Below are 17,897 nucleotides of genomic sequence, written 5' to 3' on the forward strand. Positions count from 1 at the left end.
CTGATTAAATTTAAAAAAAAAAATGGGAAAAAAAACTTGTTAAATTCAGGAGGGAACTGGCCACATATCTCGGTACGAGTAATCAAAACAATTGTAACAAAATATGCGCAAACTAGTACATCAGAATGTCGGATATTAAAGATTTTTCTCTGAAGGACCATTAATTTTTATAGGACAATTGATTGTTCTATACATGACGTATTCTATACATTTATTTTATTGAGCCCGCAGTCCTTCCCCGTCAGCAAAGTTTTCAAAATGGCGACCAAGCGAAAGTTTGCCGGGGAGAATAGTGGCGCTTTAGTCGCTGTTAAAAAGCCGAAACAGAATCAGTTAGCTTTAAAAGATCAAGGGGGAGCAATTCAAACGGTATCTACTAAGATCTTTCGAGTTTGCGTTTTTTGTGTATGTCATAATTGCTTGCACGTGTTTAAACTTTGCCATGCTCCAAAGACTTATTATTCGAACGGCCTGTTTTATCTTTGGTACATAGCTTCCCCAAAGAACCTCAAGCCTCGAGGCCCCTATAATGTTGCTAAGTGGACATGAGGTTTGTGTAGCTTTGTTTCAGTTCTTTATTTTTCTTCTATGTCTACCAAATAAAACTTTCTCATGCAAGCCTACCGCCTTGCTTTGCGTGCGAATACTTGCTTGTAAGCTGCGAGTCTTCAGTCAGTCAATAGATCTAGAGTTTGATTACCGGTACTCACCATTCCTGTTTATTTACTACTTTCTAGGCTTAAAAGCCATGGTAATCGTACAGTTTCAAGTTATTTGGAAAGATTTCCGAATAACCCCATACCAATCAAAAACTAAGCCAAAGCCCCATAGGTAATCTGTTGTTTTGCCACTGTTTTCTTTTATCCAAGAATTGTACGCATAATGAAGTATGGGGTTATACGGAAATCTTGCCAGTTATTTTTACAGGGTTTTCTCAAAAATAGGATTAGTTATGGTGATGTATCTATTAGTCAGATTACTGATTATATTTCATTTTACTTAAAGGGAGAGATTTTTACTTCAAGATTTCATCCCTCTGGGGAGACTTTGGCTTCAGCAGGATTTGATAGACTGATTTGTAAGTTTATTTATCATCACTGGTGATAAAAATTCATATTATAGTTTTGTTAGTATTATTTACATCATATTTGTGCATGATCCTTGCATTAAAGAGCACTATTTAAAGGCCCATTTCCATCCGAGATCCTTTGCAGTTGTTTTTTTTTTTTTTTTGTGGAATTGCGCTATTGTTAAATAGCGAACTCTGATAATCATTCACAAACACTATTAAAAAGGAAAACAAAGATTGGGTGAATAACACAGTAAACAAATTTGCAGCTAAATGTTTGAGACTGAAAAATCATAAATCGAGTCTGTGTATAAAACTTGTACAAAGCTTACCTGATGTTGAAGGAAATTGTTCGGCTTCAATACTAATTAAAATATATACAAATAACCAATATTGGCCAAAACTGATTTACTTTACACATTTCAATTATAGAATAATGACTTCTACAAATGAGATTGCTTACATACATATCTCAGGATCTCAAGTAGAAATCAGTCAAATAATTATTCTCACCTCGAAAAAACCTCCCCGGAGTCTCTAGTTCCATCATAGGAACAATGCAATAACATTTCTGCAAAAGCACTTTTTGTAGTGTTACCGAAACGCATGGTTGTTTTCCTTGCCCTCCATAAATCATACACAGACTCTTGAAGTCGAATAACCTTTGCCGAGCCGGGCAGACGCAGCCTTCCTCTAGACCGCTTCTTCGGCGGCATCAACTTTTCATCTGATAACGTTTTTCACTGTCATACATGTAAGAATTAAAAACTATTTACTGATATGGATACTACGATAGTTTGTTGTTTGCACATGATTCAAGATGGAACTTTCAAAGCCCTAATTAGTAAGGTGGAAGAAGATATCAAAGTGATTTGGCATCTACGAGGAAAATAGCGTATTTTTCATATATGAAAAATGATCTGGGCGCGTAAGGCATCTCGGTTGGAAATGGGCCTTTAAGCAACAGTGAAAGTCAAACCTGAAAAAATTTAGGCCCGTATGGGATTTGAGCCACTGACCTCTGCGATACTAGTGCAGCACTCTACCAATTGAGCTAACAAGCCAACTGGGAGCAGGCTGTTAAGTTGATTCATAATAAACCCGTGATGATAAATCAGATACAATGAATATATGAAGTTCATATATTTTGAACTGCCGTATTAGACACGTATGATGCATGATCCTCGCAATAGAGAGTGCTATTTATGCAATAGCGAAAAACAGACCGGAAAAAAATCAGGCCTGTATGAGATTCGAACCACTGACCTCTCGGATACTAGTGCAGCGCTTTACCAATTGAGCTAACAAGCCACCTGGGAGCAGGTCATCAAATTAATTTGACATAATCCCTTAAGATGATAATTCAAATACAACGAATAGTATGAAATTCATATATCTGAATTGCAGTCTGAGCTCGTTGATCACGGAGTTTGCTTGTCTTGGTGGGGGAGGTCCCTTAACGGGCCATTGTCATCGAAGTGACTGATGTTTTGAAAACTTTTAGCAGAGGTCAACATAAGAGTTTGGTTAGAAGTTTGAGTTTGCTTCTTTTTTCAGACCTGTGGAATGTTTATGGAGAATGTGAGAACTTTGCAGTTCTCAAAGGTCATACTGGTGCTGTGATGGAACTACATTTTTCATTGGATGGGAGGTACATGCAATTAAGAGTTTTGTTTGTTATATCCTGTTTCTTGCTTGATAAATAATTTTTACCCCTCCTGGGAGAACTTATATGCCTGCGAGGGAACTTGTGCTCTACTGCTAATAAAGGCTTACTCACAGTCTAGCAGCACTCTTCTTCTTCTTATTGCTGGTACCCTTGATTGTATTTCAAATGTTTCTTAATTTTTGTTGTTGTTGTTGTTGTTGTTGTCATTTATAGCACCATGTTCACAGCATCAACAGACAAGACATTAGGTATTTGGGATTACGAGACAGGCTCAAGGATAAAGAAGTTGAAAGGTCACAGTTCATTTATAAATAGTTGTTATCCGTCCAGAAGAGGACCGCAATATGTTGTCAGTGGAGCAGATGATTGTACTGTCAAGGTTTGTTTTATAATTAATTTTGAAAATATTTGGGATTACGAGACAGGCTCAAGGATAAAGAAGTTGAAAGGTCACAGTTCATTTATAAATAGTTGTTATCTGTCCAGAAGAGGAGCTCAATATGTTGTCAGTGGAGCAGATGATTGTACTGTCAAGGTTTGTTTTATAATTAATTTTGAAAATACTTTCCAGGCTCAAAACTAATGATAGCCAACTAGCCACAAACTAGTAGAAATTCCGTTTTGGCTAGCAGTTTTCGATTTCTACCTGCCAGTTTGGCTAGTAAACAAACTGAAATTGTTGTAACATCCAAGTAGTCACTTGCCACTTGGCTAGTATATTGATCAGTTAGTCTTGAGCCTTGACTTTGCTTAACAACAAGGAAGTCAAGGAAAGCTGTGATTCTTGTAGGTGTGCTGCAGTTTAGCCCTTAACTCCCAGCAGTGATTAACATGTAACTTCTCCCTATGAAATCTTTACGTTATCCAACAAACAGGTCATGAGAACACTCAAACTTGTCAATTAGAAGCTGCTATCTTGATCAAACACCAAATTCTCGTACCAAATTACCAGGAAATGTGTAGCCACACGAGGGGAGAATTGACAACTTGGTCGTGGGAGTTTAAGGGTTTAGCAATTGAATCCCAAATTGGTTTATAGTTTTGTTTTGAAAATACTTCACCTAAACAAAAAAGTAAGTCAAGTAAATTAAAGTTGTGACCCTTGCAGATATGCTGCAATTTAAGCAATCAAATTTCATCAAACTTGAATTTTTTCTTGGTTTCTTTTCCAAATGTGCTTATATTACATTTCACCCATCAGATCATGATTTTCATCCTCAGGTGAAGTGAAAATTATTTTAAAATTTTAAAACAAGGAAGTGTAGCTTAAGTCTTTAAGTCTGTATTTACTTATAATGCCTTGAGGTTCAAATAATTATATTTGATGAGTAAGCTGAGAATTCCAATTTGAGTCATAAATTTTTGTCTCATGGCTGTATTTTAGTTGTGGGATACAAGAAAAAGAGGATGTGCACAAACATTTCAGAACATTTATCAAGTAAGTTTTCCTACTCTTCTAATTTAATGGATACAGTCTTTTCCTTTCATGGAATAATTAGGGTTAGATCACTCCTGTGGAAATATTTTGTTTTCGTTATGTTTGATAGATACACGTGTACCTGGTCATAAATGTATGATGTACATCATTCTGTTAATTCTCAGCCATGCCTTAAACCCATGTTTAAGAATATCTTAAGTTAAAGATTACCTTGATCATCTTTTGTTTTAGGTAACTGCAGTTTCATTCAATGACACAAGTGATCAAATCCTTTCAGGAGGCATAGACAATGAGATAAAGGTCAGTAGCCTTATCATTCTGTGAAGTAACCAAACTTATTTAATTGCTAAAACAATTCATGCCAGCCTAATGAAAAAAATATATCTCATGACTAAGATCTGTAAATAACTTAACATCAAACATACAGCTGTTATTTACAGTTACTTTTTAATTAACACTACACAACAAGATGTGTTTTACATGTAGATAGTTGGCAAGTTCTTAGTTACAAGTTAATTAAAATGAACCTTTGTTGTAAGGTCTGGGATCTTCGGAAAAACGATGTACTTTACAAGATGTCTGGACACACGGACACTGTCACTGGCGTCAGTCTCAGTCCAGATGGTTCATTTATCCTCTCTAATGCAATGGATAACACAGGTATTATAAACTATAACAAATCAGATAACTTATAGAACATGGATTTTTTTTTTTCTGGTAAGTGGAGGAATTAGCATATGGTGAACATGAAGGATGACTCAAATATGAAACTTGGTGCACAAAAAAAAACAAACAAACAAACGAATAGCATCCTTGCAGGTTAATCATACCCTGTTGTCTTCCCAAACTTGATTCTTCTTATAAATCTGAACATGGAATTCTGTAGTTAGTTAACATGAATCAGTTTTGGTACACTTAACTGACCACAAACCTTCACCAGACTCGGATGATTTACCTCCACTCTGGTTGTTGAAACATCAGTCACAGTTACTAACAACAGTTCTTCTCAGGACCGCTCTCACCTAGACAATCAGACTACCTGGACACATCTCTTTCTTTGTATTTTCAGTCTCAATTCCTTAGGAATGCTTAGTAGTTTGTTTAGAAAACAAACTTTGTCTAGTGAAGTTCATTAGCTGGCCTAAGTGCTTTTATGGTATACTTGAAATGTAACAAGTGATGTCTTTTGAAATTTTTTTTTGTAAACTTACATACCAATTGCAGTAATTGGTTTGAACCCAGGGGGTAACATTTGAAAGTGTAGTGTGATCATCTGGGTGAGTGTTAAGTCCTGAGAAGGACTATTGTCGGTGGTAGTGACTGACATTTCAACAACCTGCGCGGAAGTCATCATCAGTCATACCAATTGTGTACATTTACGTCATTTATGTATTTCATCTTTTTCACAGTTCGTATGTGGGATATTCGTCCATTTGCTCCTTTGGAAAGATGTCTGAAAGTTTTCACTGGAGCCCAGCATAACTTTGAAAAGGTAACTTTAGGAACTACAGTATTGTCAGCATTGAAAAGAAATTACTAAATAAGTCAAAGGTGTCGTACTTGAGTCATTAGATATGTTAGGCTGGGTGCCCTGTCAAATACTTACGCCTCGTATGTTGGTTGTACATGATATATGCAGACATTTTGCAAGTTGCATAGTATTCAAGCAATGATCAAAAGTCAGCTCTTAGTGGGTGCTAAACCATCAAATGAGGAGGTTTATTATTCCATAATTATTCACTTTTTAAGTATTTTGGCCTCTAGTTTCAAAATGCATTCTTCTGCATTTTACAAGAACTTTTATGAATCCCTTAAAGTCTATGCGAAAGGAGAAAACAACATGATTGAAACTGAGTAGGAGACATACTTAATAACAAACAAATGTTCTGTCTCATGTAAAGTTTGGCACTTAGAATTGAACAAGTGGAAGTTTTCATCACCTATTGTGGCCATTTTTTATGCTCTGCTTTCTGTCTCAAGTGACTAATTTCAGGCATTTTTTCATATTTTTTTTGTTTTAGAATTTGATTAGGTGTTCTTGGTCTCCAGATGGGCTAATGATATCTTCTGGATCAGCTGATAGGTATTGTACTATACATACTTATTTTCAGTAAAATTAAAATTTTTTTCTGTAGTACATGTAACATAAACGTGTTTTCTAAGTATTCAGGTTTGCTTTTAAGCCTTTGACATCGTTGTGGCATGTAAGATACCCTGTCAGCAGCGGAACTTTCCACCATTTCCTCACAAGTTGGTGTGCCTGACATAGAATTGATCATTTGTTTGATTTCCCTGTATTTCTTCTTTAAGGTTTGTTTATGTCTGGGATACAAATTCTAGAAGAATTCTCTACAAACTGCCAGGACATGATGGATCAGTGAATGATGTTGACTTCCATCCTAATGAACTAATCTGTGAGTACACACTTCATATTTGATTTCATCATTGATCAACACTGTTCTTTTTTATTTTTATTTTTTATCACAAGAAGCATATAACCAAGCTTCTTTATTGACTTCACCCTTCAACTCTCAGAAGTGATCAACATGTATCTTCTCCCTATAATATCCATACATGATCCAGCAAACAGGTAACAAGAGGACTCAAACTTATCAGGTAGAAGTTGCTACCTTGATTGAACACCAAATTCTCATAACCAATTGACAAGGAAATGTGTAGCAGCTAGAGGGGAGAATATATAAACGATCAGATCTTGGGAGTTAAGGGGTTAACATGTTTATTCTCCCTATACTGTACTATCCATTTATTATATGGCTGTGTCTCACAAGGACTGGGAACTACTGAATTCACAAATTTGATTGGCTGAGATCAATATTGAAAGCGGTCTAGATTTTCCCATCTAGACCGGCATCTAGGAAAGAAAGGTACAAAGAATAATAAAAAAAAATGGTATTTAAGACACAGCCATATAATAAACATCTTGTTAACCGAGCTACTGTAGATCGGTCTTTATGGGAGAATCTTGACCTCGGTCACCGGTACAGACCTCACTGCGTTTGGTCTGTACTAGCGACCTCGGTCAAGATTCTCCCATACAGACCTCCCGCTCAGTTAATAAGAACTAAATAATGACTTGCAAGTGGGTCACAAGATTACTCAAACTTATCAGGTAGAAGTTGTTATCTTGATTAAACAGTAAATTCTCCAAACTAATTTACAAGGAAATTGTGTGTAGCAGCCAGAGGGGGAGAATTGCGTGTAACAATCAGATCTTGGGTGTTATAGCATTAATAGGGATTTCCAGAGCAACCACTATAAAAATGTCATTTTGACCACTGTGATTTTTGGAGTATTGGGTTAATGTTAGGCACAGTAGCTGATTTTTAGCTCAATATCACCTTCCCTTGATATATTAGCCTGCAAGCAGGTTCTCATTAGTGGGTGCAGCCTGAGCAGTCAAGCCCACAAGATTAAGGGGAGCAAGAGTTTTAGAAGGTCCAACCCTGAAATTTCATTTTGATGGGTGTTGTTGCTGCTTTTCGGTACCAGTGAGAGCCTGCTGGTAGGTCACTGCCGTCCCTTTATACTCCTTGTCAAGAACAGTGCTACTTTGAAAAAAAGAGTTCATCTTTACTGAAGCTCAACCCTTTAATCAGAGGTCAATACTACTACGAGTCATGTTTTCAAGAAAAGTTATGAGTAAAGAAGTAATTTGACCTTACAGATTTGCCTCTTAAGGTAGCATGTGAAAAAGTAATTTTCTTTTATATTCCAGTGATGTCGTGTGGAAGTGACAAGAAGATATATCTTGGAGAATTGCAAGCGTAATATACCTCTGCATTGCTCATTGTCTCCTAGTCATCAAAGTCCAAATCTTCAGTAACATTCTTGATAACACAACACACAACAAAAAAAAACATGCTGTAGATGTTTATTCTCATTCATGGTTGTCAAGAACATGGCATCTTTCTAGACATTTAGCGAAAAATTAGATACTACCATTAATCATTAGTGGATATTACAGTTTTAATTTATATCTGTTGCAAGAGACTGGCAGACTTTCAGAGGTCGCTTTCACACAAACCTGAAAGTTAATAGTTATCAGTGAATTCTAACTTTTGTTACTTTCAAAATTTTGAAACATGTATTCTTAACCTCATTATATGCTTCTAGTTTAAAGTGTATGCAACACATGTGAAAGTATTTCAAAAGACCTTTTAATACTTGTAAACTAAGACGTTGGAGTTTCGATGTGTAAATGTAAAGGCCTAGCTTACGAAAAAGGCTTTTTCCTTCAATCTTCGGAATGTAAATAAACAAAGAAACTTTTCTTAACATGCTTTTTGGTTGAGCACATTGATGTTCAGTGGGAATATATTTAAGTTCAATGGGAAAATAAATATAAAACACCCAACTATAGCATTCCAAAACACAGTCAAATACCAGTAATGTGTTTCTTATAGTTTTTTGGTCAGGTTTGAAAAAATAATATTATGTTAAGGTCTTTGATTGTCTGCAAAAATTTATTTCAAAAAGAATTGTATAGTTTCAAAATAAATTCGGAAGTCAATCTTCTTGGGATTAATCTAGAAGTTTTAAATGTGTACATTTAGACTAACTACTTCTATGAGTGTCTTGCACAGAGTGATCAACTTGTTTATGCACTCATATTCCACTGTCAATACATTATCTTATTAGACATTTCATTGTGTAGTATCGCTGAGTATTTTTATGAGTTGTGTCGTATTTTGACTTGCCCTATGGACTCATCAAAAGACAAAAAACTTGTAAAAATACTCAGCGATACTGCATAACAAAACATCTAACATAGATTTAGCCAAGCCTAAAAGTGGAGCTCCCAAGTTTGCAATATTAATGTTAACAAAGTCATAAAAGAAATGTGCATTTGCCAAGACTTGCCTGAGACACCCCTCCCTTTGTTTTGATAGTCTCCCCTACCCTACCGTGCAATCTGAAGGCACGTAAGTACGTACGCTCGGTCAGTCACGTGACAACCAAACAAAAAAGGTTGACCATATTCCATGGGTATGGGGCTTCACATGCGTGGGAGCCCTGCTAATAAGAGATTTCTTATCCAACATGCCAAACTGTTTTTTCAGTGCAGGCGAATTTCGCGGATATTTCTGGAGTACAAATATCATGTGATATTCGAACTTGTCTCGCACATTATTTGTATTCTACAAAGCCCAATTGGATAATGAATAATGTTATCTGTTGATTAGAATATAATATAGCCTAGAAACAGTAGGGTGTTGTTTCAGCACAACACTAAATCCAGTAATTTTAATTACAGTGGTTTTGCATTTTGTTTTTAAAACATCAAAATGCAAAACCACTGGAATAATTAAGAATTTGTCACTTCTTGGAAGTTAAAGATTGAGGATTCTGTACAGTATGTTGATATGACTTCAACCATCACACTTTGCCCTTTTTAAGTTCTTGTTAACAAGAGGTCTCGACAAAGTTGCCATGAATCAGAGGAGGCCATCAGTAGAGCTCAAGTGGTACCAGTAATAAATCTGTTTGGATTTGAACCAGCTGTATGAGTTGTCAAACACCAGTGTGTACTCTCCTACATCAGTTACTAGTACCTGAAAAATTGAACCATAAAAGACCTATGATCCCTATCTAAAAGTTATCATTTACAAGTTAACCCCAGTTATCAGGAAAAAAAACCTAAATTACATTTGACAAACTGCTAATTTCCTTCCAAATGTCCTGAGTGTGTTTTCTTGTGAAACAGAGAAGTAGCCGATACATCAAAGGTCACTACAGGGTGTTATCCAGATCCCCTCAGTTACATATTATCTCTTCCATTAGAATTGTATTGTGAAAGAAAGTGACCATTGAGCAGAGTACTGTGGGTTGCCCATGACCACTGTGAATTTGGCATCTTCGCAATGTAGCATGTGGCCTGCAATTATCTCATATTTCCTTCAATAGGTGCCTAGGCACTTGGTTAAAATTTTGGCTAAAATGTGGGACACTTCTTTGAATGAGGGCACTTGAACGAGGGAGGGTTATTAACCTGTACTGATTCCGTTGTAGTTGAAGCTTAAAAAGTTAAAAATTGAGGAGTTATAGAAACAGGTTTTCTTTGTATCCCTACTATTTAAAAAAGTGAGGAGGAGGGGGGAGAGAGAGAGCACTCATTTGAGGGGACAGGGGGGACACTTGTTTGATGTTATGGCATAGGGGATGAGTGTTCATCTGAGGGAGAGCATTTATTGGAGTGCAGGCGCTTATTCAGACAAGGACATACCCTATCTCTACCTGAACCCTTCTCCCTTTAACTCCCATGAGTGACCAAGACAGAATTTCTCCTTACAATATCAAGGAGACAAGTGATGAGTATACATACAATACATATACACAATCGAACAACAACAAACATATGAAACATATGAGTGAACTGCGGTTATGAGACGTATATAAGAACGATCCTTCGCAGTAAAGCACTATTTGAGCATTAGTGGAAATCAGACCTGAAAAAAATTTCAGGCCTGTACGGGATTCGAACCACTGACCTCTGCGATACTAGTGCAGCGCTCTACCAATTGAGCTAACAAGCCAACTGGCCAACAAGCTAAGAAGCCAATTAATTTGATGGCCTGCTCCCAGTTGGCTTGTTAGCTCAATTGGTAGAGCGCTGCACTAGTATCGCAGAGGTCAGTGGTTCGAATCCCGTACAGGCCTGAAATTTTTTTCAGGTCTGATTTCCACTATTGCTCAAATAGTGCTTTACTGCGAAGGATCGTTCTTATATACGACATATACACAATCTTTATTTAAACACGATGATTTTTCAAGCTATAAAGCTTGTGGGGTCATGTGTTTAAGAATTAAGCTAAGTAAACATATACATAATTTTTAAATGTTACATGGATGCAATGGTCACTATATTATACAAAATTATGTTGCCTACATCTTCTAGCAGATGCAGATGTACATTTGAACTTAAGGTCTTTAAAATAATCTTCAGATTGAACTGACTCGCTTCTTGAGAAGGAAGGGATATAGTGATATTTTCCTAATATAGGAAAATATCACTAAAGGATTTTTGAGTTGATCCACCTCAAAATTCTCCAAAGTAACATATAAAGAACTGCATAACAGACAGTAAGGATATTTCCTATGGATATCATGGGAGAGAAAGGATTACACCATAAGAAAATCAACCTACTTGACCATTTACTGGAGTAACATGTGAGCTAAATCTTTTGCTTTTACTCCATTCTCTGCCTGCTGGTAAACCTGATATGTAGCAACTATAAAATAAAAAGAATAAAAAAACATGCTCATGTCATGTGATGACATATTAATGGAAAGCATTATAATTTCATTAACTTTTACTTGAGATCAAAACAACATAATTAGAACCATGTTCAAATTTTTAGGACTTCATCTTTGTTTTGGGAAATCCAGCATAAAAATTTGCCATCTCCTGAAATTTTATCATTATAATGAGGTTCAAGTAACTCAAAACTCTCTCTTTCTGACTGCATACTCCCTTTTATCAAATACTGCTGGTTAAAACCATAATCAAAACTTTTTCTATTTCCTTTTCAATGACATGCAAATGCAGAAGTTGACACAGTGCAAGTTTTTCCAATGCGATCAATGCTTTTGCAAGAGCTTAAAATCATGAAAAGTATGGGAGTCAAGCCTTAAGATTTCTCCATGTTACTTGCAACCTATGTTTGATTTTTTCAATTTTTTGACTTATTTTAAGTAATTTTCATCAGAAGGCACAGATGAAAACAGTCCAAGCTTGATTTACAGATATTAACTTTGTGAAGACTGCAACAGCTGTGGGATCACTTACCCTATATCATAGTGATTTGAACAAAACCCAAATGTGATCCTTGTGGGAGTTTGCGCAACTTTTATGTGAACAGTGTGAGTCTGGCCATGAGGTATTATAACTCCTTGGACTTCGGCTTAAACAAAAGAGAGTGACAAATATTCGATGACACTAATTTTAAGCTATTCTTTTTCAAAGTAACAAATAAACACTTGGTCTAGTAAATAAATTTAAAGGAGAATACTTCTTCCAAGCTCTTACAAAACTATAAAAATGAAATATGCAGTATTCTAAAATTAATGATAAGGGGAAAATTATCATAAAACAGATCTGAAAAAAAAAAAAAAACCAACACAGTCACTTAATTTTTACATCATTCTTTTAAAAGAGGTGAAAAATAAGTTAAATTTATAAAATTTACCTCCATGTCTTTCATGATGAGACATTCTCTCTCTAGCTCTTAATGTTCCCTAAACACAAGTTTAAATTTAGTCACTTGGTTGGCCATAGTAATAATATGATCAATAGCTGAGATATATCAGATTGATTCTGACGGAAACCCACCAAAGACTCACAGACAATCCATGATATAATTAAATAAAATTGAGTTACAAACCACTACTAATATCCATAAAACATATGATCTGACTAATTGATGCTCCTAATTATTAAGTAGTAAATGTTAAAGACCTCGATGATCTTTCTTATCCGCGACACATTCAATGCTTGCTGCCAAGCAAACATGTTAACTGCCCACTTTGGGATCCAGCCTTTAGGGTCAGCTTGAATAACATAAATTACCTGTTTAAAAAATAAATAAGATTGGATGTCATAATTATATACTGTCCCTGAAAGACATTAGGGCAAGGTGGGGCATGTTACTACTTTGATCAGGACTCCAGAAAAAAGCTAAAACTAGCCTGAGTCTGAATGTCTGAGATCACTGCATTATCCTCTATGATAACAGGAACAAAAGTGGGTTGGAAACTTGACCAAGTCTTAGGAGACCCTGGGTGGGTAGGGGAAGGGGGTGGATGTCACTTACAATGAACTGCCTGACCCACCCAGGGAGAGTAAGTTAGAGTAAGGGAACATTTCTAATAGCTACAGAAAACTGGTGATCGAGTTGGTTTAAAACATATCTGCTGTTGCTTGTAACCTTTCAGTTAAAAAAAATTGAATGATTCATTGATTAATTTTGACCAGAATTTGACTATAAACTTGAAAACAATACTCACATCCATATATCCTGGGTCATCAGCACAATGTTTAAAAACATAACCAGTGCTCAGGATTTCTGCTCGCACTAGTTTGTAATTCTCCAAAGTGGGACATTCGGGTCTAGCAATTGAAGATCCCTGTCAAGTTTGAGAAATACTGGATTATCAACTGAAAATCCATAATTATTGATAGCAGAATTCTTATGATTATAATTAAACATCAGCTCCTTGGGTGCTGCTAGTGATTTAATAAGAAGTCTTATACACGTGGGGATAGACTGCTAATGAAAACCAGCTTTTATTAATTAAATTAAATTTAAAAATCCCTGATATATCAGCTGAATCTTTCATTTACAAGGAGTAGTAACTTGCAGGTTTTGTAAATAACATTTTGTATATATCATTATTCAATTAATATTACCACTCCAAATCCAAGTTCATTTCCAGCCTCATCAATGATTATGTCTCCATATTCCAGCCAGCAGACATCTCTGAACCAAACAGGCCCAGGTGACCCCATCACTGCCCACTTGATGGAGAAGAAAGGAACCTCAGGGGCTCTGTAATTAGCAGGAAACTGATGCAACACTAAACCATCTTGAAAATGAGCATCTGAAGGAAAATGAAGAAAAAAAAACAAGGGGTTTCATTCAGACTACACATATTAATTATCATAATTCACAATTCTTACAGATCCAAGTAAGATCCAGCTTATGGAAACGAAAAAAAAATCTGCAATCATGTTATCTCCAGTGATTCAGGCCAAAATTGCTTTTTGTTCTGACATGACTGAACCTTGCAGCATACAGCTGGACACTAATTGTCATTTTTGGGAGGCAGAAACAGAAAATTTCTCTAAAAAGCAGGCAGATTTATTTCAGTGAAAAACAGTGAAACGGTAACAAGACAAACTTGGAAAAAACACCAACAACCTCAAAAACTGCAAGTCAAAAACTTCAAACTTAAACTTGCCCACATGAAAATTGTACACGTAATAATATTTTAATAGGAATTAGTTTCCAAGGTTACAAAATTTCAAAGTGCACATGCGCTAACTGTACAACACACAATTTCTGTAGTCACTGTCACGCAAGTTTGGTAATTAATGATCTTTTTAACAGTCATGTACAAGCTTTCCACATAGGGCCAACTGAAGCTTAGCCTTTTGCAGAGCTCAGGTGAACATGCAGCCAGGAAATTTAGCTTCACTGGAATCAATAGCAGGGGTGTCCTTAAAGTTTTCTGATAAATTCATCTTAATTTAGTGCTCAGGAGTTATTTTCTTCCCTTTTACAAAATAATATCACCCCAACCTATCATGTGGAAGAGACGTCGGAACTTCTCTGTAGTATCTGATATCATAAGGGCTCTGGCTTCATCCTTTGACGCTTTAACTCTGGTGACGCCACGGATCAGATGAAGCTGTTATTATCAATGAGAAAGAATTAAAGCTAATTAATTTCGTTAATTTTGTTACAGTCAATTGATACTAACAAGAAATGATAAGGATCATGATGGAGATGACAATGAAAACATCAACAATGACGATGATGATGGTGATAATAAAAAAAGAGGGTGGACCTATACTTATCATATCTTATGACTGAGAAGTTTTTGAAGAGCATGACTCAAGACTTAAAAAATTTAAAAAGTTTATGCCTCATTGTTATTTCAGCTTTCACCCTTAGACCCTTTAAGAGCAACTGGCATCTAATTTCTCCACACAGTATCACCTGCAAATCTAACATTAAGGTCACAAGAATAAATGAAATGATCACCTAGGTACTACAAAAGCTCTTGATTGTTCAACAAATTCTCCTTGTCAGCATTTTAGGAAATGCATAGAGAAGAGTACGGAGAATATGCATACTGATGTTCTCCACAGTACCTGACTACCTGGCCGTGTTCCTTGGTAGACATCAACATCATTCTTGGTGCAGATATACTCAAAACCCTATAAAGAATGATAATGAACATTAGAACAACCTGTCAAGACTCAAAACAAAGATGCAAAATGTATTCAAGTATTAAATGATTCTGATAATGACAGTTTACCTCATTGGAAGTGGATGCATCCAAAAGACCCTTGACCCAAGACTGTGCTAGTTTAGTGTAGTGTGCTATCTCTTTATCTGTTAAAGGTGCTATTTCTCCAAAGAAATTGTCGGGGACTGGATACTAAAAAGTCAAACAAAATTAAGAAAATACTAATTATTGCTAATTTCATCCAGTCATTATATATGTATTTAGTATAATTTCAGAGCTGAGCAAAGAGTTCCCAGCAATCTGATTGGTCGAGCGGTTCCTTATATGACGCTATATAAACCACTCCGCGCGGTTTATATAAAATGTTAAAATAAAATGTTAATAAATGTTACTAAAATGTTATGATTTTAGAAATTTCTTTGTTGTTCAGCTCTGCAATTATACCAAAACAATTATTCGCCTCAGGTTTGGTGAATATTGTCGAATCATTCCCTCGACTTCGTCTCAGGGATTATTCGATGATATTCACCTCGCCTTCGGCGAATAATTGTTAACTTATGAAATATTATGGACCATAGAATTAGTGTTGACTTAATTTCTTAATTTTGTTTCTCTATTCATGTTCTTTCCAAATCAAATTCAGTATATATAAATAATGTCATTAGTAGCTACAATTTGAAAAATACAATCAAATGGAGAATGTAAATAAAATATTTTTGGTCATCGACAGTAGGGAATAAAAATTACAAAATGTTTGAGCAAACAAAAAAATGTACAGATCACAAAGAAAATGAAAATTCGCATCTCTCAATAGAGCACAACAAAGCATTAAAATGTGAAAACAGTGAACAGTCCACCCCTTGTAAGTTTGAAGTGTTGTCATACCATTAAACCCTAGAAAAACTGGGACCTGACATATATCCTGGAATTATTGCTGCAAATTGAGAACAATTAAAAAATGAAATAAATACAGTTCAACAAGGTAAGGAGTAAGTATGGATTATTGACAAACCGTGAACTTTTTCTTTGTATGATTGCCTTCTTGTCCATGCTCGGCTCTGAAAACCAAAGTTAAGGGATAATGTTCTGATGAAGACAAGTACTCCAAGGTTCCACCAAGGTTCAAACCAAAACTGGAAACAAGCTGATCATTGAGCATGTGTAAGAAGCAACCGCCTAAAAAATAATTAGGTTAAAAAAAAAAAACAATAAACTGCATGATTGAAACATTGAAAGAGGTTTAGCTTGTGGCTAATTAAAGCACTGGACTATGGAAGAAAAGGTTCAGGTTTGACCAACCCCTACGTTGTTGTCAAACATTCTTGGAAAAATACTCTTTCTCCAACTAACAATATAACTAGGTACCAACTAAACTTCCAGGGAAATTTTATGAATCACAACTTACAATAATTAATTAAAAACAGAATTACACCAGGGGAATCCCCTCTCACATCGGCAAAACTGCTAAACACAGATCCGCCAGTGACTGACGTTTCAACGACTTATGTAGAACCAGTCAACATCTCCATCAAGTCTGACCTCACTTAGACGATTATCTAAAGGATCATGCAATTAATTAAAAACAAACGAGATACGTAACTTGAACCTGCCGTGCAAAAGCGACTTATTACAACAAGCTTAAATATTTGACCAAAGAGGCCCTATAGCTTACAAGTGCTGCTGAATATTAGAACGCTTTCTTAAGAATATAGCCGTTACTTCACTTGACTAAAATAAAATCCTCAGAATTTTTTTCTGAAAAATTACATATTACGATCAGATGGAAACCGAAACGGAACAGTCACTTTTGGCAAAAATTTATATTTGAATCAGTTAAACCTCAAATAGACAAAACATGTAACAATAATAGCTTTGCTGATGGGAAATAACAATTTTTGTCAAAATAAAAGTCGCAAAAGTCAAATACCTGGGATCTCGTCCACCTTGCTCTTGCTGGGAACGTAAACAATATGGCCGTCTCTTTCTTCCAATGAAAAATCCATTTCCTCTTTCTTTATGAGGTATTTTTGGAACTCTTTCATCTTGAATGTTTTGCCCGATCCCTGTAAATATTTTTTGGACTCTTTTTTCTTCATCATGTTGCCTCAATAACCAAAAATTTTGCCATGATTGTCGTCGACCCGGGATGAATTGCTATGTTGTCACGCGGGTGGAGATGGAGTACGTGACAACCACAGCTAGAGTGGTGTAGTGGTGTGGGTGTGCGTCGAGGGCGGTGGGGACGGGGGATGATGGGTTAACTAGCCGAGATCTAAGAATTAACCGCAAGCAAACACAACAAAACCAATGCAATGATTTGTGAGGCAACTGCCACCTATACCTAATTCCTTTTTTAGGCTTGCTCATATCGTTCATTCTTTTTCACCGACCGTCAGCTTTATATTTATTAGGCCAATGGATATAAAGGCCGAAGCTTACGAAACCTGGTCAACGAGTGATGATAATTATCTTTTGAAACAGACTTATTTTGTTCAGCAAGTAAAAAAAATATTCATTGGAAGTGTGGATTTCATTAAACGATCATTTCTCTTGTAAAAAGGAAGTGGAAACAACTTAAAATTAATCATATTATAAAATTCGCACCTTACAAATGTCTATGCCTCCGTAGCTCAGGGGTTAGAGCACTGGTCTTGTAAACCAGGGGTCGAGAGTTCAAATCTCTCCGGGGGCTACCTAATCCTGGTTTTTTTTTTTTTTATTATTTCTCT

The 17,897-nt window shown here is 35.9% G+C and overlaps 2 protein-coding genes and 1 non-coding gene across 3 annotated transcripts; 2 read left to right on the top strand and 1 right to left on the bottom strand.

The window, feature by feature from the left end:
• Positions 1–211: 211 nt before the first annotated feature.
• LOC111335161 (U5 small nuclear ribonucleoprotein 40 kDa protein) lies at positions 212–8,472 on the top strand. Its single transcript, XM_022941019.2, has 12 exons — positions 212–369; positions 494–550; positions 1,006–1,078; positions 2,627–2,720; positions 2,952–3,117; positions 4,123–4,176; positions 4,408–4,476; positions 4,716–4,836; positions 5,586–5,668; positions 6,198–6,259; positions 6,487–6,590; positions 7,913–8,472. The coding sequence occupies exons 1-12, from the start codon at positions 259–261 to the stop codon at positions 7,963–7,965; spliced, it is 1,047 nt and encodes a 348-aa protein (XP_022796754.2). The 5' UTR covers positions 212–258; the 3' UTR covers positions 7,966–8,472.
• LOC111335160 (uncharacterized) lies at positions 8,053–17,338 on the bottom strand. Its single transcript, XM_022941016.2, has 12 exons — positions 17,096–17,338; positions 16,181–16,344; positions 15,238–15,360; positions 15,071–15,136; positions 14,496–14,604; positions 13,604–13,794; positions 13,201–13,320; positions 12,653–12,763; positions 12,384–12,432; positions 11,984–12,098; positions 11,342–11,426; positions 8,053–9,749 (listed from the first exon to the last, which is right to left on the bottom strand). Exons 1-12 carry the CDS (start codon positions 17,265–17,267, stop codon positions 9,633–9,635), a joined length of 1,422 nt encoding a protein of 473 aa, XP_022796751.2. The 5' UTR covers positions 17,268–17,338; the 3' UTR covers positions 8,053–9,632.
• A 449-nt stretch (positions 17,339–17,787) lies between these two features.
• Trnat-ugu (transfer RNA threonine (anticodon UGU)) lies at positions 17,788–17,860 on the top strand. Its single transcript has one exon. It is a non-coding gene; the product is annotated as a tRNA-Thr (tRNA).
• The last annotated feature ends 37 nt before the right edge of the window (positions 17,861–17,897 follow it).

This window comes from Stylophora pistillata, chromosome 2 (assembly GCF_964205215.1).
Source record: "Stylophora pistillata chromosome 2, jaStyPist1.2, whole genome shotgun sequence".
NCBI classification, from domain to species: domain Eukaryota; kingdom Metazoa; phylum Cnidaria; class Anthozoa; order Scleractinia; family Pocilloporidae; genus Stylophora; species Stylophora pistillata.

Excerpts from the sequence above, each read along its gene's own strand:
- LOC111335160 (XM_022941016.2), bottom strand. The coding sequence starts at position 17,267 with ATGATGAAGAAAAAAGAGTCCAAAAAATATTTACAGGGATCGGGCAAA. Across the intron at positions 15,361-16,180 it reads ATACAAAGAAAAAGTTCACG|TATCCAGTCCCCGACAATTT; the intron begins GTTTGTCAATAA and ends TTGACTTTTTAG. Across the intron at positions 12,764-13,200 it reads ATGACCCAGGATATATGGAT|GTAATTTATGTTATTCAAGC; the intron begins GTGAGTATTGTT and ends TTTTTTAAACAG.
- LOC111335161 (XM_022941019.2), top strand. The coding sequence starts at position 259 with ATGGCGACCAAGCGAAAGTTTGCCGGGGAGAATAGTGGCGCTTTAGTC. Across the intron at positions 2,721-2,951 it reads CATTTTTCATTGGATGGGAG|CACCATGTTCACAGCATCAA; the intron begins GTACATGCAATT and ends TGTCATTTATAG. Across the intron at positions 4,177-4,407 it reads CATTTCAGAACATTTATCAA|GTAACTGCAGTTTCATTCAA; the intron begins GTAAGTTTTCCT and ends CTTTTGTTTTAG.